The 20,487-nt window shown below is 40.9% G+C and overlaps 1 protein-coding gene across 2 annotated transcripts in view; it reads right to left on the reverse strand.

The window, feature by feature from the left end:
- The window catches only part of DGKK (diacylglycerol kinase kappa), a 106,912-nt gene that overhangs the window by 52,194 nt on the left and 34,231 nt on the right, over positions 1-20,487 (reverse strand). For both annotated transcript variants that reach the window (XM_045538465.1, XM_045538466.1), the window contains exons 2-4: positions 4,092-4,202; positions 2,304-2,384; positions 295-399 (exon numbers count right to left, since the gene is read on the reverse strand). In XM_045538465.1, the coding sequence (XP_045394421.1) occupies positions 295-399; positions 2,304-2,384; positions 4,092-4,202 (297 nt within the window). The remainder of the gene's footprint in view (positions 1-294; positions 400-2,303; positions 2,385-4,091; positions 4,203-20,487) is intronic.

Below are 20,487 nucleotides of genomic sequence, written 5' to 3' on the forward strand. Positions count from 1 at the left end.
TGCTCACATATATCTTCAGTGCCTCATTCATTGGGCATACACTGACATCTACATATCAAGTGGATGTGTACAGAGGTATCTAAACTGTATATTTACAAAGGATAAGTCTAAATGAATTACTCTTATTTATGAATAGTTCTAAACAGGTTTCCTAATGATATCTACCTAGAATTCCTAAACTGATGGTCTCTGCTTCCAAATTACTATTTCCCTGTTTGAAAGGTAGCTTGACTAATGCAATTAATTAAGTATTTACCCATGGGAATTGTGTGGATTCTCTGCTAGTTCTCTTACCTTGCGAATCTCTCCCTGTTGGACGGTTTTTATGACGTTAATCCATTCTTCCATGTCTTTACGGTTGGGTGCAGCCAGCGTGACTTTTCGTTGCGGTGTAATAACCTAAGCAGAAAGTCACATTATTAGCTGATTCTCAGTCCACAACTTTGCCTCCAAACAGAGTCTGTGAACTCTTTAAGAAACTAGACAAATCTACCAAGCACAACCCAAGGCACTTCTTGAATGTAAGACAGAAGTTCCCAGGGCCACTTGCAGCTCCTTAGATACCCACCCAAAATAATAATAATCATAATAGTAATAACTAACACTTTAATGGCACTTACTATGTGCCAAGGACTATTCTAAAGCCCCTTATGTATATTATTTTATACAATCTTCATTACAACCCCAAGAAATGGGCATTGTTATTTTTCTCATTTCATAGTCACAAAAACCAAGGCAAAGAGAGTTAAACGATTTTCCCAGGGTAACCCAGCAGGTAAAATGCTAAGCCAGATTCTTTGGCTCCAGAATTCATGCTCTTAAATACTAAGCCACGCACCCATCTGTTATTCAAGTGAGGTTGCCTGAAAACCCTACTTGCTTCCCACTGCTCTGTCTACTTGAAGTGGTAAAAGTATATATGCTTCATCAGAGCGTGCCTCTTTTTGTTTGGGAGGAGAGTGAGGTGTCCAGAAATCTAGTTTCTTTCTTTCTTATGGTCAGGGACAAACTGAAGAGAATTTTACAGTTGTTTCTCTTAATTCTGCTTAGTGCAAGCACCCAGGCAGGAATAATAAGAAAGCCATGCTAAGAGTCTAGCAGATGTAGATCATGGGTAAGACTTGCTGTTTTCCCAGAGGGCATAAAGGAGCATGGATAGCTACCGCATCAGTCATTGCTTCCATGGCCCTACTTGCCTTTACTACCAGCTCACCAAATCTTGGAGCTAGAGCTCACTACACCAACGTGCAATTTATTTCTCCTTTTACATGTAGCACAGAGTGATTCTGTGGTAAATGGACATAGGAGCTAGTTGGGATTGTGATAACGGCCGCTCCTTTGGTCCAAACCCATCCTTGGGTGGGTGTCTCTGTGCTAAGGGGCAGCCTAGTCCTTGGGATTTCTTTATAGAATGAAGACCAAAAACATTAGCCTGTAGGATCATAACCCAAAAGTTCAGCTTTTTTAAGTCTGGTCAACAGAGCCCTCAGCTTTATCCTGGGTCAGTGTGATTTAATGAGAGAGCAATAAAAGCAAGTTCTCCTTCTTATATCCAGCTGCTCTCCTTCCAGCGGTGCATGGAACATGGACCAGCCATGGAAGCAAGGTATTGGGTCTGCAGCTCTTTAGTCTGCTAAGTACCATTCCCTACCTGCCTTAAGAGGAACCTCAGTCTCCATAACCCACCACTGAGGCTGAGAGAAGACGGTTCTGGGAGGAGGTGGGAATTCCTCGGCCAACAGACTTGCTATTTTTCAGTGAGTTTTCTGGTCTGGATTCACTTGAATTACCAAAGCCATATGACATTCCAGGTGCACCAAGTCCTTGAATACTTCCCTAGGAAATCCTCTGCTTCCTTTGAGGTATTCTCATCTGTAATCTCAACATGGGACAGATTTCACTTTGGATTTAGGTTCTTATCTACCTCATCAAAGGAGAAGATGTCATGTAACTTGATTATCATGCTAAATTCTATAGCATATTATTAGTCTCTTGAAAGCCTCCCAGTGATACTCTTCTAAATCACCTTTACCAGGAGGACTGATTTTTGTAATAGTTACACCCTCATACTGCCCCCTGAAAGCAGCTTAGTTTTATACCAGGCTGGTAATAGGAAACAAGACCATCACTTTTTCCCCCATAAGTGGGCTGGTAGAAAATGTTTGCCTGAATAATAGTAACACTTTGGGATCAGAGGAGTCTTGGAAAACCTGAAGATCAAAGAGGCAACAAGTGGGTACAGCAACCCCTCTTTCCGGGTAGCCCCCACCCCTGCCCATTCAGTCATTCCCAATCTTACTTACACAAAAACTGTGACAAAGGTTTCTACAGCTGGTTTCTGCCAAGGCGACCTGAGACAGATCAATTGTTTCAAAGCGTGCAAACTGAAAAGATATAAGAGGAAGAGGGACAAGGAACTGTCTGGTTAATGAGGCAAAGAGACATTAAAAAGTAAACAGACACACACATATACACACACACTTGCTGACAGGCATTTTTGGCAGTCATGGTACAATCATTTCTTTGGCTTGAGGGCTAGGATGTATTTAGCAACATGATTTTTATTCATACATCATGTGACAAATAAAAAACAAATCAAACTAAATCAAAACACAACTCTTCCCTAAACATTTACGTGGATTTATGGGAAGGCTTGGATTGGTCAATTCAGAATTACTCAAACATAAAGGTTTATGCTGGAGAAGATAATGGGATGTGATTTAGTGGAGCAGATTGTTATTAGCTCTTATTTTATTGGGGGGCAGCCTTTGACAGTGCTGCTAGTCCCATCTAGTTTGAGGCTTGTGTCTCCTCATACACTGGCAGTAGTAGATACCACCCAGCCAGCAGAAGGAAATCAGTACTATGGATACAGACAGGGCTGGTTTTACTAGTATGCAACCTGTGCAGTCACATAGGGCCCCATGATCAGAAAGCCACACACTTGGTTTAATGCTATTGCCACTTTGAAAGTCTTAATAATTTTATTTTTGAGCTTGTGTTTGGCAAGTGAAGTCCAATGGGACAACGGATCATGCATATGAGCGAGGAAATATGTACAGTGTGCATGTCTACCCTACGTCTTGTCTCTCCATGTGCATTTGTGATGCCCGTGAACATAGAATACTAGTGGACTCATCATGCATGGGAGTTCAGCAAGACTCAAAGCAAGTACAAGGTAAGTGTGTTATATCTAGGACTAAGTGGGGCCGCTGACAGCCCTGAGAGGACACACTTTCTGTTGGAACCAGAACTTGCTTCAAATGTAGAAAAAAGGCAATGGTTTCTAAGAAACATGAACAACCAAGGAGCCCTATTGTATTCTTCCTTACTCATGTTATTTCCCTGTGTTAGCCAACCATTTATGCTAAAAACGATGACATGGAAGGAAAAGGAAAGATAGGGCAACCCATAGTTATTTTTCTTTTCACTCAGAAAGTGTTGGTAGAATGTGCAAGTATCAAGTAGTGAAATAAAAACAGTTGAGCTAGTTTTGTGTACTGGTGAAAAAATATATATCCATGTATGTTCTACTAATGCAAATGGCATAATTTTGACAATTCTTCATATGAGTTAATGTAAATACTCTTATATTTACATTTAAAACTAGCATTGTACAGTGTGCAGATGAATGGTAAAAATCATGCTAATTATTTAAAATCTTATTTTTTATTTACTTAGAATGACATTAAATAGCAAATAAAAAATGCCATGACAAGTCATTGCTTTATATTTTAGTATAAATATAAAGCATTAATTGTTAGTACCTTTAATAGAACTTTCCCCTGCTTTTTGAATAAGGGGTCCTGCAGTTTCATTTTACATTGGGCCCCGAAAGTTATATAGTCAGTTGGCTCTGGGTGCAGAAGCTAACTGAGGAAACTATGAAATGGAAGGGAAACAGGAAGGGGGAAGAAGAGAAAAGTGCCCCCCATATGTCCCAAAAGAACAAGTTTAAAAAAAAAAGAGTAGAGGGTTTCAACTTTCACCCTAATGTTTGCCAACATGTCTTTAACTATTGGTCCATCTCCACACATAAACATTTCCCGGCACCCACCCACTAACCCAATTGACAAGATTATATACGTTACCGCAGGATGGTGTGCAAAGCAGAGCTTCTGTCCTTGAACCAGGAAGTATCTAAGCTTCCATCTCTTGAAGGAGTTACAGTTCTTCAGCAGAGGTCCTTCCTTCAGTATTTTCTGAAAGATAGAAGCATAGTGTTGAGTAATTAGATCAATTTGCAAGACCATATCACTTGTTCTCTCAGATGGAAAGATCAAATATCTAGAAGGCTCTGTCTCTGTCACATAGCTGAGAAATGGCCTGAAGGGAACACAATTAAGTAAGTTCAATCAGAAAAGACATTGCTTACCCTTGGATAACAGATTCAGAATGACATAGGCTTCACGTTTCTTAGGATACACAGCCCAAGAACCATGGAGAGCATCTCCATTTGTGGTAGGGGGTAGTGGGGAGAGACATGAACACATAAATATAAGAACAATGATCCTAGGAAAGAACTAGTGGTAGAGGAAAAGGGTGTAAAGGCAGCTTTCCTGGAAGTCTCCATGTTGTAGCTCTAGACAGGGCCCTCCTATCAGCTCTTTTATAGTGTTCCTTTTGGAATATTAAGTTGGATCATGTTCCTTCCCTGCTCACAAGCCTCCAATAGCTTCTTAACACTTTTAGAACCAAATCCAAAGTCCTTACCATGACCTTCAGGGGATTCATGATCTGATGAGGAAGCAGGCACATAAAAAGGGCACCAAAAGAGAACTACCTTCTGGTAACTTTCTTTACATGTCTCACAACCTGACCACTGATAGACTGACCCTAACCAAGCTTAGAGTCCGCTTACCATTTTTGCCATTTAGGAAGTTCTCAGTTACATTACAGGATACAAACCAACATGCAAGTTTGCCATTTGGGAGAAGTACTCACCCTCACCTAGCTGAAACCAAATCCATACTTAATGGACAAAGAGCCAGACTGAGTTTAAGTCACTAATCAAGGCTCTACCATGAATTCCATTTATCATCTAAATTAGAATTCACTATTGGGTGGCTGTGGAAGTGTTTTGTTAGGCCCACCTAGTGTTTTTCAAAGCTTTTAATTGGTTCATTATTTAAAAGATATAAGATTTCATATAAAATGCAAGTTTCCTGTTTCTTTTTAAAAAATCAGAATAGGCTGGGCACAGTCATTTACACTTGTAAGTCCCAGCTACTTGAGAGGCTGAGGCAGGAGGATCACTTGAGCCAGGAATTCGAGGCTACAGTGAGCTATTATTGTGCCACTGCACTCCAGCCAGGGTGACAGAGCAAGACCCTGTCTCTAAAAAAAAAAAAATCAGAACATCTGGTAATATTGAACTTATATTCTCACATGTCATCAATCTGCTGGAACCAAGTAGCAACTGCCCCCTTCAGAGAGGGTGCCTAACTCCAGCAAGCATTTGAGTTTGGGACCATGATCTAAACAATTCTTTGCCATTCCTGGCAAACACACACACACACACACACACACACACACACACACACACACATTTATACACTATGTTCAATTCTCTAACCAATTAGCTAGTACTAATGGACAGAGTCTCTGTATCTCAACTGAAAAGTCAGTTCATGAGCAATCATATTTTACCAGAACCCTTTTGATAATTTATGGGAATTTCAAGGTTATTGTCTCACCCTTGAGATGCAAAAGAATGGTGCTGAGGAGTCAGAACAAAGAGAACAATAAGATCTTGTGGGAAGGGGGGAGGTTGCAGAGAGAATGATAAATTATATTTAAATTGTTGAAATTGAATCATCATGAGAAAACAACTCTTGTCTAAGCATTAAGAATGTATCACTTCTTTCCTCTCTCTGGCCAGGTGGCCTGTAGTACACACTCTTAATGATGGCATTTGGTTTTCTGTATCCAAACCCTCTCACCTCTATTCATATACTCTTCCACACTAAGTCTTCATGATACCTAGGCAGGCCTATTTAACCCTTTCTGCTAGAGACTTAAATTCTAGATTTTAATTGCTCCAACTCTGTGCAACTGAAGCCACACCCACTATTTCTGCCCTTTCCCCATTATTCTGCTTTGTCAATTATTAAATGCTTCTTTTACTGTTCTTAGTTTGCATATATAATGTTCCCTATATTAGCTCATTTCACAGGTTTTGGCTGGATATTTTCCCCTTTACTCCATTTTCAGTTTAAAGCTTTTTAGCTCAGACTGTCAGATATCTACACAACTACATTCTCCTGGCCTCTTCTGGAAAGCACTTATTCTTAAAGAACCCATTTTTCAGGCATTGCAAGCCATGGACCAGTAAACTAAGATCTCCTACTTTATAACCTGTGAATATGATAGCCCAAGAGGACCCAGATTTTAGCTTAGGCATTTGCCAAACTCTTTTATGATATTACTATGAGCAAGAAAGAGAAATGGTTATCTTTTTTTAAGTTCCTATTTTATCTACCTTTAGATCACATATCCTATCCCAGCAAACCATCCTGCATGGTTATTCAGAGCCTATTCTCAATAATTCAGCACCCAGCCTTAACTCAGGGGACCCCAGCCAAGCTCTACCAGTCAGGGGATCATTAAAGACAATAGAAGTATATAGGAGTAAGGTTTCTATAGCTCACTGTAATTAAGTTAGTATAAATCTGAAGTAGATTCTGATAAATTAAGATGTATACTGTAATCCCTAGAGCAAGCAGCAGAAAAATAACTTTAAAAATTGTTAAAAAATCATAAAACAACAGTGAAATACCACTAGACATCTATTAGAATGACTAAAGTCCAAAACACTAACAACATCAAATGCTGGGAAGGATATGGAGCAATGGGAACTCTCACTCATTGCTTGTGGCAATGCAAAGTGATACAACCAGTTTGGAAGACAGTTTGGCAGTTTCTTACAAAATCAAACATATTCTTACCATATGCTCCAGCATATGGTAATCTTTGGTATTTACCCAAATGCATTGAAAACTTATGTCCACACAAAATCTACACACAGATGTTTATAGAAGCTTTATTCATAATTGCCCAAACTTGGAAGCAACCAAAATGTCCCTCAATAGTTGAATGGATAAACAGACTGTGGTAAATCTACACAATGGTATATTATTCAGTGATAAAAAGAAATGAGCTATCAAGCCACGAAAAGACATAGAGGACTCTGAAGTGCATATTGCTAAATAAAAGAACCCAATATGAAAAGGCTGCATACATTATCAATCCAACTATGTGACATTATGGAAAAGGCAAAACTATAGGGACAGTAAAAAAGCTCAGTGGCTGCCAAAGATTCAAGAGGAGTTAGGAAGGAATGAATAGGTAGAGCACAGGGGATTTTTAGAGCAGTTAAGCTACTCTGTATGATACTGTAATGGTATATTGGTGTTATTATACATTTGTAAAAACCCATAGAATGTACAACACCAAAAGTGAACTCTAATGTAAACCATGGACTTTAGTTAATAATGAACCAATATTGGCCCACAATTGCAACAACTGTACTACACTAATGCAAGACGTTAATAACAGGGGAAACTGGGAGGTGTGAGGGGGGTATGTGGGAACATTCTTTACGTTCCACTTAATTTTTCTGAAAACCTAAAACTGCTAAAAAATTATCTATTAATTTTCCTAAATGAACAAGCAAGAATAGCCAGGGAAACTCTGAAAAAGAAGAGTAATTAAGAGAGGACTAGCTGCTGTTTAGATTTTAAAACCTAGCATAAAGCCTACAATAATAAAAAAAATCATTAAAGGAACTAAAATGTTTAAATCATTAAAGGAACATAAACATATATCCATGTGACATGGCAGGGGCGTGTATATGCAGAATATTCATTTAAAAAAAACCCAAACCTCTGTCTACAGTCTGGCTGTTTGGGGGAGTGGCTGTTTGAGTTCTTTAAGGCAGAAATGAGGCCATTTCTTTTATACCTGAAACCAAGGGGGTGAGGTATAAAGCAGAAAGGGAGAGTTTCAATGTGTGTCTACTAATGGAGAATGAGGAGGATTCCTGAAGTGGACGGTGAGGTTATAGAGCTGCCTTCCAATAACAAATCATTATAAATACTAATAATGTTATTATTATGAACATATTTTGGATCAAATCTGGAGCTACTCTGGCAGATGCTGTGGCTTGTCAACCCAAAGTTTATAATCCCTTGGCACCTGAACAGGGCTGGCAGCCTGTGGGAATTGACCTTTTGCCTGTCAAATTACTTTGTTTGTGTCAAAAGCCAAATTACCATCTGGAAGCGGGAGGGCACAGTCAGCCACGACAAGAACAGAATGTCAATGCTAAGGAGTAGGTAAGCTCTGTGGTTCTCAAATTGTTTAGCTGCATAAACCTCTTCACCAAGTTAAAAGACCTAAGAGTGCACTGACAGAAGGAACCAAATGAAGTAATATTGCCTTGAATAAAATAATGATGAAGTTAAAACCTGGTTTTTGTTAAGCACAAGCAAATTATTAATTCTAACCTCAAACACCTCACATTATGAATACTACAGGAGACCAACTTTTAGGTCATCTGGAAACGAGCACTTAGAGATTACACATTTTAAAAACTTCTGATTTCTTTCCATTTTTATAACCTGTGACCCTGGGCTCCCTAGCCAAAATGCTGCAAAAGACCCCTTTAGCCTCCCTTAACTTTAAGTGTCCTCCTATAACAAGCTCTCTCTTCTCCTGTTCCTTTCAGGTGTAGAATAATGAGGGGAGGAGGTGAGGAGGAAATTCGGAGAGGGATTTGTTCCTCCAGAAGATTCCCAGAACCCTGGGCTTTCTGGTTCCTCCAGAAAGTTCCTAGACCCTGGTGATTTGAAATACTTATTGATATAAGCAGAATTCAGCCTCTTTCCCCGGCTACTTCCTTCTATCGACCCTTAGTAGTAATGATCACTCCTTAATTTTCCTTCCTGGTACTTAAGAAATGTTCTCTTTTGCTTCTCTCATCTATGCCCTGCTAATTACTGACATCCTGTTACCCATCCAAGGACATAGCAAATCATCAAAACCTCTAGTTCTCATTCTATGAACCTAGTATTTGTCAGTCAAGAAAAGAAAAGAAGGACTTTGCGATGCATCTGTCATTGGAGGGATTGCTTCATCTATCTTTTCTCAGTTCCTATTGTGGACTCCACCTTTTGTAGGCCCTGTGGGGCAGCTAAAGAAGTTGCAGGCACATTCCTTGTCTCAAAAATATGGATGGTAGGAGTGGAGGGGGAGGAACTGATAATTCATATAGTCAAACACAAAGTTACGTGAGCTTAGAGAATCATTTGAAAGAGCCATAGGACCTTCATGTTCATTGCCCTAAATGTTTTACCTTCTGGTTCAAATGGAGGGTTCCACCAAGACAATGGTCATCCATGAATACACCCTGTCATTGGGTATAGCAGCCAAATCCCAATGATCTCCTAGCTGTCCTGTGCTACTAAACTGGTCAGTTTTAATACAAACACTTTAAATATAGGGCTATCTAACAATGCCCATAGAAGGTTAGTTGATAACAGAAGAGTCAACAAGACCTAGTAGAGAGTATGGAGAACTGGAGAGCCCAAGTCCAGTTGCTACTATGTTCTATGTTGCCATGTTTCAATGCTGATTCCATTCCACTTTTCAAGACAAGCTGTAAATTTTCGTATGAAGTTTCATAATTTTGAAATGTTAGCAACTAAACAAAATTAAAAAACGTGTGAGGGCCAAAGAAAACATACCTTCAGGCCAAGATTGGCCCACAGGGAACCAGTTTGCCACTTCTGAACTGTAGCTACTGTCACATCAGAGGTTGTAGTGTGTAAGTTCAGAGTTTATTTATATGTAGTGGGGAGAAGAATTAGAATGCCCTATAAGAGTTTCTTAAGTTCTAATAATCATCTCTGAACTCCTACAAATACCTAAATTTGGATCTTGGAGAAGGTAAAGCGCCTGTATTCCTTTTTCTTTTAAACTTTGTCCTCCTTCAGAGAAACTTCCCTACTAACCCAATTACTGTCTCTGAATAAACAATTATTTAAAAAACCAATAAGCAGCCCCAGAAAGCCAGTTTGAATAGGCAGAAGCTAACAATCACTGAATCAATGGATTGTCCTAAGTCAATGAAATACAATATGTGAATGCAAAACAACGTTTACCTGCTTGGGGCTGCTAAACTGAACCTGAGGACCTGAGATGCACACTGGAAGAAGCAAGCAAACAAGCACACACATCCTACAAAGGCAGGGATTGAGGGGAGGTCCCTTGCTTAGCTCCTAAGAGGATTTGCACAGTGCTTCCCAGTCCTGTTGCAGATAATATCATCTCACTGCCCCCTCAGAACAACCATGTGGAGTGTCACGTCCGATTTCTAGATGGTAAATCTGAGGATTGGGTATTGTTCCTAACTTTGCTCAAAGACCCACAGTTACAAAATGCTGATGGACTCGCTTCCTCTCCTCATGATAAGAAAACTGGGAGGGCCTGGTTAATTAGTACATATATGATAGAGTGAACACATACTCCACCTGCTCCTCACTAAACTTTGTCCTGAAAGACAAGACCACAGATAGCTAAAAATTAAAAGTTGTTCTGTGAACAGCTCTGAATGGTCAGTACTGGAACTGGTAATGAGCTTCCCTCCAAGAAGCAAACGGTAATCCTTATTTTTCTAAAGACCTAATGTTCTATGGTGAGTAAGAGAGGAGTTTCCTTTTTTTTTTTTTTTTTTTTTTTGAGACAGAGTCTCGCTGTGTTGCCCAGGCTAGAGTGAGTGCCATGGAGTCAGCCTAGCTCACAGCAACCTCAAACTCCTGGGCTTAAGCAATCCTCCTGCCTCAGCCTCCCGAGTAGCTGGGACTACAGGCATGCGCTACCATGCCCGGCTAATTTTTTGTATATATATTTTTTAGTTGGCCAGATAATTTCTTTCTATTTTTAGCGGAGATGGGGTCTTGCTCTTGCTGAGGCTGGTCTTGAACTCCTGACCTCGAGCGATCCACCCGCCTCAGCCTCCCAGAGTGCTAGGGAGTTTCCTTTTTATAAAGTGACTGTCCAAGATCAACTGGAAGAGTAATTAGAATTTACATATCTATAGCAGTTTGCAATTAATAAAGTGCTTTTACTTCCATATGGAATTCTCCCAACAGCCTTCTGAAATAAGCAGTGAAAAAAGCACCTTCTAACTCAATTCTATTCTATGAAAGACATCCTAAATTTAGTTTCTTCAAGTGGTTTGCCCATATATTTTTATTTTTAAGACATTATCAAGGAATTTGAAAGTGTTCCTCTCAAATAAGATTTTCCATGTGTGTTTTGCACTTTTGAGACTTTGCAGTGCCTTGGGACTAAAATATTTGTCAGAAGAATGCATCTCTAGTGTTATCATGAAAGACAATGAGGAATGGAACTCTACATGGGAAATTTTGCTTGGTGGCCACCTGTACAGGCACACAGCTATTTCCTAAAATGGGACACGCATGTAATCCTCTTGGTCCAAGCTGCCATATTTTGTGGCAATATCTGTGATGCTGCAGATAGGGAGAAGTCAGGAAGGGTTGTAGGGTCCTTGTACATACTGGAATGCCATGATACCACCTGCTGCTTCTTAAACCAGAACACACTACAGGCAGGCCTCCTATTTCTTCCTCCAGTTCTATCTGACATTAAAACCCAAATAACATTATGGTCTCTACTATTAAACTCTCAAGGCTGGCTATTTTGTAGTGGGAATGAATATGCTGCTAATTAGTCTATTGTCCCGAGTTCAATCACCAGAGAGATCAATTGGCTTCATTCAAATCCAAGAATGCAGGACTCCAAGGCATAGGTAATTCAGGTCCTGTGTACAGCATTCACACAAAATGTTTTTGCCAAAACTGTGGCAGCTCTTGCAGAAAAGGCTAGAGCTTTGGAAAACTCTGCTTCAGTTTCATTTTGGATCCTCTTTGATATGCCAGTCCCCAAATCCATTACTCCCAGAAATTCTTGCACCCTGACACAGGTAGTCCCCCCCCTCTTACAACTCAGCATGCATGAATTAATTGCCAACAACAAGAGTAAGCATTTCACTCTCTCCATATTTGTAAAATATCTCAACAGGGTCTGTAAAGCAGCCCTGTTTCCTATATATAATTAACACCCACCTGCTGCTTAATTGGGAAAGGGCAAGTACAGCTGCCGCTGTGACCTTTTCCTGTGCTCCTCCCAAATCCCCAAAGCTTCTACTATCTGCTATGTCTGCTTTTCTGTGGCTTGGTGGATTTTTGATGCATGAGGCTTTGGGGAGTTTTTTACCCTTTCCTAGCAAAAGAAGTCCCTATTACATAGCCAAATAGAATTCCACCCAAACAAAAAGTAGGCAAGCATCATGACATGCACCACTACCTGTTATTAGCTGGCTGCTCTTCTGTTTTAATTTCTCATGCTTCTCTTGTGAGGGAGGCTGGACCAAGTTGGGGGATGAGTAGGTTGTCACTCCCCAAGTGAGAAATGGATTCCCACCATGGGCACAGCTGGGGAGGCCAGGCTTTTGCCTATGGCTCCTTCAGTTAGAAGACCTGGAGCATCTATTCTCTTTGCTTTGGGGGTGGGTGTGCTGGGAAGAAAGACATTTCCTAACACAGGCCTGCCAAAGTTGATTCAGAGCAACAGTGTTTGATTTGGTTAAAATGCAACTCCGGGTGCTTTAGACTTTAAGAAAGGCCAGACCCGCTGCTTCACTGAAAGCTTTACATTTCCCAGGGTCACCTTGATGTGGCAGGAGTCAGACAGACTGGCTCCAGCACTTACCAGCTGTGTGACCTTGGGGAAATCACTTAACCTCTCTGAGCCTCAATTTCCTTGTCTGTTAGATGAGGATACCCTGCAGAGCATGTGCCTGCCAATCTGTGAGTCCCTTGTGGATTGTGGACACAGGGGATGCTGCCATAGTTCCCATTCATGCCACTACTGGAATCTTCCCTCCCTGACTGGCTAAAGGCTGAAGCAGAAGAATGAGGAACACAGTAACCAACTGTCCTGGTTTTTCTAGGAGTTTCAGCACTAAAGCAAGGAGCGTCATGGGAAGAGACCTGTTGGTCAGCCCCAGCACTGAGAAGCCAGATCTTTCTACTGCCCAGGTCTGCAAGGACTATAGCTGCAAATCCCGTCCCACTGCTTCCTGTGCTATGGAAGAACTATAGAGTATCATCCATGTTCCCACTTTCTATTAGTGAAATAAAGCAAAGTTGAGGATGATGCTATATTTATTTTTTCTGAATAGGCAAAAACCTTAACCAGTTCCTTGCATATCATTCAAGAATATTTTATACACGTGAACAAATATGTATATATACATATATTTTTTCTTCACGTAAATCTTAGCATTCTACGTACAATGTTTTGTTTCTTGCTTTCCACGCTTAATATATCATGGAGCTCTTTCAATACTGAGCTGCCTCTTGGTATGTAAAATTCTTTTTACAATTGCATAGCATTCCACTGCATGAATGTAAAGTGATTTATTTAAATGGTCCCCTATTGATAGACAGTGGTTTCAAATATCATTTTATTACAAACAATACTGCAATGATTTTACACTGGTGTGAGTACATTGATAAAATAAATATTAAGGGTTGGTGACTTTAAAACTAGCCTGCTGGAACCATAAAGCCTAAACACTTCTAAGTTTTGGGGAAGCCAAAGGCATAGAAGCAGGAAATCCAGCAAAAGTAACAGTGTAAGGGGAAGCTTAGCCTATAAGCCTGTATGTTCTCAAATCTCTCTGTCCCCTCCCCCTTCCCTTTTTCTATTACTGGAGTTTCATAGGAAGGATAAGGATCACTAATTGGGGAGTGGGGAGGAGGTGAGCAATCTGGGATCAGGCTGACAAAGTGCAGAAAGTGGTGACCTGGCTGTCAGCAACTGTCTTGGGTCTAGGAGCAGCCAGGAAGGGGGAATTGCTCTGCTGAGCCCTCCCAGAACTACACACAGGTTTGAATGCTGGTTTTGCTGCTTACTAGCTGTGCAGCCTTGAGCAAGCCATTTCACTGCTATAAATGCCACTATTAACTTGGTAAGATGAGGACAGGAACTCTGGTCTATGTAGTTCAAAGTCTATTCTCATGCCACAAAACTGCGTTTTAACTGTCTGAGCTAACCTTGACCTTAGCAGTGAGTAATCTTAGCTCTCCTCACTCTGTTAGAGATAATGAAAATAAGGCCCCAAGAATGGCTACACTTACTAAAGTCAAACAGCTAATTAGTGGCAGAACTGGGCCTGGGCTTCAAGCCACCCTATTTCAGTGGTGTGTGGACTCCTCACTGACCTTCCTAAGGTGAGTGAAGGTGCCCTATAACTGCAGCCATTGAGTTTGCTCTGTATTGGCAGTGCCTTCTGGAACACGTGCACAGTTAGAAAGAGATGTGAGAAGACAGCAGGAAGATGGCTTGACTCCAAGAGTGGGATCAAGAGGAAGACTGGGTCAGAGCTTTGGAAGTTTGAGGAAAAAAGTGGCTTATGGGAAATCTTCCTGCAGAAGATTGATTTTGCTCTACAAATGCAGGGAAGGCTGAAGGTTCTGAGTAGGGGAAGGAACTTTGTTTCTGAGCCTTGGGGGAGCCAAAAGCTTAGAAGCAGGAAATGCAAAGAAAGGAACAGTGTAAGTGGAAGCCTCGTGGGTGATCTCTATTGCTACAGCAGCAAATGCTGCTGCCTAGAAATGAAGTTCTGTGGTTAGACAAAGTCCCAAAAGGAAAGATACCAAGGTATTTTGGACACTGGTCCTCAACTTAACCAAGATCACAGAAGTCAGGATGTGAATCAGCTTATCTAGTGCCACTGACTTGCCAAAAAATGATAAAGCAATACCTGCCTCCAACTGCCTTCTTCCCCACCCTTTCAGCTGACCATCAGTCACCAAAGGTGAAGGTTCTTCTAACATTCTGTGGATGTTTCTTCTCTTGGGGACATGCCTCCACTGCTTCTAACTAACCCTGGGCTCCTACCACCAAGCCACATGTGCTCTTTATCCTAACAATCTACTAGGGGACCAGTGGCTCCTATTCTGACTCTGGTGATGGTCTTCATTTAGAAGCAGCAGGAGCAGCAATTTCTTCTCTAAGTTTGTCTTGGACCACTCCCCTCAAAGGAAGAGAGTTGTTTCTGGCTGACAAATGCCTGCTATTTGCCTTTGCTCTACATGCATTATTTCATTTAATGCCCACAACAACAGTCCTGTGAGAGAGGTAGAGAAGTTGAGCCTCACAGAGGTTAAGTGACTAGTTCCAAGTCACAATGAGTAGCAGAGCTGGGGTCTGAACCTTGATCTGCTTCACTCTACTGTTCCCCCCTCAATACCAAACAGCTACATGATGATGATCATCATGATCTGACTTGGGTGCCAGATCCGACTTGGAGATCATCTCAATTTACTTTTTTCCCCCCAGGGGCTACTATTTAACCCCACAGGAAAAGCCATGGATGAGTAATGTCTGCAGATTTCCCACTAGTTAAGCTAAATTTCTTGAAGGGCATCATGTCCTGCAAATTATTTCACAAACGGGGAGGGGAAAAATCACAGTCCTTTTGAGAGATACCTGAAACGTCACAATTCCAAATTTTTCATATATTTCACATATTAATACTTAAGAATATGCTAGACCATGCCCAGGAGCTTCTAAATCTGGAGACTTTAGCCTTTAAAGGTTTTTTAAAATGCTTGCAACCTAGGGCCAAAAAAGAAGCTTACAAATATGCAAATATAACATATGTGAGTTAACAACAGAGATGCATTCTGAGAAATGTGTCATTAGGCGATTTCATCATTGTGCAAATATCAGAATGCACTCACACAAACCTAGATGGTACAGCCCACTACACACATAGGCTATATGGTACAGCCTGTTACTCCTAGGCTAAAAACCTGTACAGCATATTACTATACTGAATACTGTAGGCAATTGTAACATAATGGTAAGTATGTGTGCATCTAAGCATAGAAAAAATACAGTAAAAATACAGTATTATTGTTTTATGGGACCATGATAGCATATGCAGTCCATTGTTCACCAAGACACCATTAACAGAACATGACTGTATGTAGCTCATTTGGCTACAACTCACTTAAACAGCAAAGCAGTGAAGAAGACTTAATTTTGGTGCTGTTGGTGCTCTGGTTTTAGGAAGCACCTGTCTCTTTCCAACCATGGCTTTATTTTTAAAATATGTTTTTCTGTTCCACTACTTTTTAAATTTTTTTTGCATATTATGGGGGTACAAATGTTTAGGTTAAAAATATTTTTAAAAATAGATTTAGAGGGTGCAAGTATTTTTTTGTTACATGGCTGAGTTGCGTAATGAAGTCTAGGACTTTAATATACTCATCACCTGAATAGTGTGTATTGTACCCAATAGGCAATTTTTAAATACCTCTTAGATGGTGAGTCCATATCACCTAACCACATGTACTTGTGGAATAAATGTTTACCCTGGAGTTGGGGAGATTGCCTTATCGCTAAACTGGACCCATGCAGACACCCATCTGAAGGCTTGAACAGAACCTAAGAATATATTCACTAAAAAGTCCTCTGGGGATGAATTGGTTAGATAATAAAGAGTGGATATGTGTGTTTTGGTTTCTATTTTTTCTCAGCTTTATGAAGTGGCATTGACAAGAATCATGAGGAGGGTAGACAGAAATTGATTCCAGACCAGTTGGTTCTGCTTGCTTCTTGTAGCAATAGGGGTCTACAGACAATGAAATTCACTAATTCTCTAGTGGTTGTGTGTGAGTGGTGGTAATAAGAGTGTGTATGTGTGTCTGTGTGTGTGTGAGAGAGGGAGAGAGAGAGAAAAAGAGAGAGAGAGAGAGAGAGAGAGAGAGAGAGAGAGAGAGAGAGAGAGAGAGAGAGAATGCTTTGGCTGGTCTGTCCCACCAATGGTAGGTGAGAGCAGGAGCAAGGTATCAGGTAAGGGCACCTCAGGGGTGAGATTAGCTTGGGGGTAGGGTGAGTGATGACAGATCCATGGGAGATTCCACTCAACCTCTAAAGCTGTGGATAGCCTTGCTGCCTCTGAGCAGAGAACTGCCCCTGGCTGAGCAAAATTACCTCACGTGGAGGCCAGAGGTATGGTAGCTTGACAGCCCACCAAACCTGGAGGAAAAAGGAAGGGAAGAACAGTGATTGTGGGAGACACTAATCTGTCAAAGAAGAGACTATATTGTGGGCCTTGCTTCTAGAGAAATTACTGGCCAGGTAACAAGGCTGAAAAGCTGTGCCAGTTGGTAAAAGGAGGCTACCAGGGACAAGCTTCCTGGAGTCATAATAATGGTGAGATGAATTGCTAACAGTTGGTGAGTCCTTACTATGTGGGAAGGACTACGCTAATTATATTACATGAGTTATCTCATTTGATCCTAACAATGACTCTAAAAGGTAGGGGCCATGATAATCCTCATTTTATAGTGGGGAAACTGAATTTTGGAGAGATGAAGTAGTGTCGGGATGGTGATCCCTAATTGGTTAATAAATGGCAGGGCTAACATCCCTCTTGAGGTTTCACAGGACATGGATAACCAGTTAGTTATTCCATCGGTGGAAGAAGAAAAAGGAAGGTTTAAATCACTGGTCTTATTGGAAGTTATACCCTATTTTAAGTCAATCAACAGAAGGAGGCAGAATTGGGGGGAGATTAGTGATGCGAATCACAGCTTGTTGGTTCATTTTGTTTTTGTTTTTAATATTAAGTGCTCAAGTAATTACAGTAATAATAATTGTTTAATTTACATAGCACTTTATAGGCTATAAAGTCCTTGAAGATTCTCACTTGACTGTGAACACAGAACTGATGGCTAGACAAGGTATCGGCTTCTTTTTCAGATGAGAACACTGTGACTCAAGGAGGTGAAGTGACTTGCCAAAGGTCACTATGTAGTAAACTAGCTTTGGCTTTTTGACTTCTAGTACAAGGCTCTTTTCACTGTATCTCTACATTTTATACTTTATGTGTTGTTTGATACCATTTTAATTAAAAGGCCATATTTCAAAGTCCTGATTTCCCCTTTTCTACCACCCTGCAATAGATTTCTCTGTCATCACTGTTGAAGAAGTATGAGATAATCAAGCATGCCAGTGGCAGGCATCCTCTTGGTTATTGAAGATAATACCATGCTGGACCCAAAGGGAAATTCTTTTCTGACCTGGCTCCTGGTAATAAAAAAGCATTAACTTGACCATACAACCACTTCCCAAAAGCACTGCATAAGGATCTTACTGGGAAAGACTGAGAGTGCTGCTCTTACTGTTGCCTCTCCTCCCAGGGGTCACTTCCCACAGCTTGTTCAGATGTTTTACCCTAAGACCTGCTGCTACCCTTTTCACAGTTTTGGGCCTCCCTTTATTTCCTTGTTGAAACACCACCCAGATCTGCATCCTTTTCCAACTTCTCCCTGTAGGAAAACACCTGGTAAAATTACCACCCACCTCCACTCCTCTCAAGCCAGGCTATGTTTAAGGGATTAAGGCTGCTCAACTCCTAAATGGCCACTAACTACAGTAATCAAATTCTAACACCCACTGGCCAGGGCTTAGAGCAAGGCTGATTGTTACCATCTGGACTTTGTGCTGCTCAACTCCTGATGGCCTATCCAGAAGGGGTGGCCAGAAAAGTACAAACACACTAAGGGAGAGAGAAAGAGAGAGAGGAAGGAAGAGATCAGTGGTATTATAACTCAATCTGACAGGACTGGAAGGGGGAGGCCTGGAAGAGGAGTAAAAAAGAAATAAGAATTGGGTGAGCATTTTACATTGGAGGGATGGCTGGAGTTGACAGTAAACACTCATGAATTTGTAGATGACATAAATGCACATTTTCCCACCAGTGACACATAGGATTCTCACTGGTCCTGGAAAGATCTCTGAGCCATCACTTCACTGACTCTGAGATTACTGTTCAAAGTTGCTGGGGAGAAAGCAGCAGTGACTTACGTGGGAAGAGAAGGGTTATCAGCTGTGATCTAGGGGACAGCTAGTCTTGAATTGCACAAAAAAATAAACAGTGGGTAAAGTCCTGGGATGGGGGAGGAGATTGTCCTTTAATTGGAAGCAGGGCCTTAAAAACAGGGCTTAAAAAAGGGAAGGAGCTGGGGATATGGCAGGGGAGGGTCCAGTCTGAAACAAACTCACTAATAGCAATGTGCACACACCAAAATTGAAACACAGAGAAATACAGAGACACAGCTATCTTCCTCTTTGCCTCTTCTACCCCTCTGTACATATGATAAAAAGTAATGTTCTCACCAGACTGGCATCTAATGTCAGACAATACTGCAACAATACTGCAAGGCAGGTATTGTCATCCTTATATTACAGAGAAGGCACTGAAGCTCAGAATGGTTAACTGACTTCTCCAAGATCACACGCAGTTACAAAGGGGGATGACTTTGATTCAAGTCTATCTGATTCCAAAGCCTAGACATTATGCCACACACATTGCCTCTCTTTCCTGGGAAGTGAGAGATGGTTTGTAGTGGGAGAGAAGGTGGATAGGTTGCAAAACCACAAGAGATCTAAATGATACCACTTGTGAGTCTTCACAGAAACATTTGCACACAGGTACGATATGGGCAGCAATATGGCACCTGGGAGAGACAGTAGACTTAATGGACTCTGAATTCCATGGAGTACGGCCACCAGCAGTAACCTGCTGTGTGAGCAAATCATACCACTCCCCCAAGCCACCATCTCCTTGCTAGGAACTATGGATAAAGATAAGGAAATTCGGCACTTGATTCATGAAGGGAAGCCAAGGTATAACAGGAAAAAAAAAACTATTAATATTGCTCAGGTCTTTTGCCATAAAGCAGCCTCCTACCAAATTTAAAACTGCAGGGTTAGCCTCTGCTCAGTTTTGCCCCTTCTACCCCTCTATACAGTCTTATTTCAAAACTGAGCAGGTCAGGAAAGCAAACCTCAGCATAAAACTCTTGGTAATTCACAAATATGTGTCATAGCCAAGTTATCTGATAGGCACAGTGCCCAAAGTGCCACAATTTACCCATAGTAGACACTTGATGAATGTTTATAAAGTGAAATCGAGTCAGGGAAAAACACACTTGAGGAAGACAATGAGAAAGGGTGTTCTCGAATGTTCAAAAATCTATTTCCTGTCAATTGGCTCCTACAAGCCAGTCACTATTGTAGGAAACTTGCTGAAGATTCTTATATGTCCAAACACATATATTTAGGCAAAATCCAATTTAGTACAGTAAAAAGGAGTGTAGATTTTGGACTCAGATAAACCCGTATTTGAAATTCAGCTTCATCACTTAGTAGGTGTGTGTCTGTGGGCAAGTCATTTAACTAAAATCCTCAGCATTTTTATCCATAATGACACATGTAATGCTAATCAACTCTCAATAAGGATCAAGATAATGCATGAAAACACCTAATGTAAGGTAGAAATGCAATACATACTTCTTTCCTTCTGTGCCCATGGTGGCT

This window comes from Lemur catta, chromosome X (assembly GCF_020740605.2).
Source record: "Lemur catta isolate mLemCat1 chromosome X, mLemCat1.pri, whole genome shotgun sequence".
Taxonomy (NCBI): Eukaryota; Metazoa; Chordata; class Mammalia; order Primates; family Lemuridae; genus Lemur; species Lemur catta.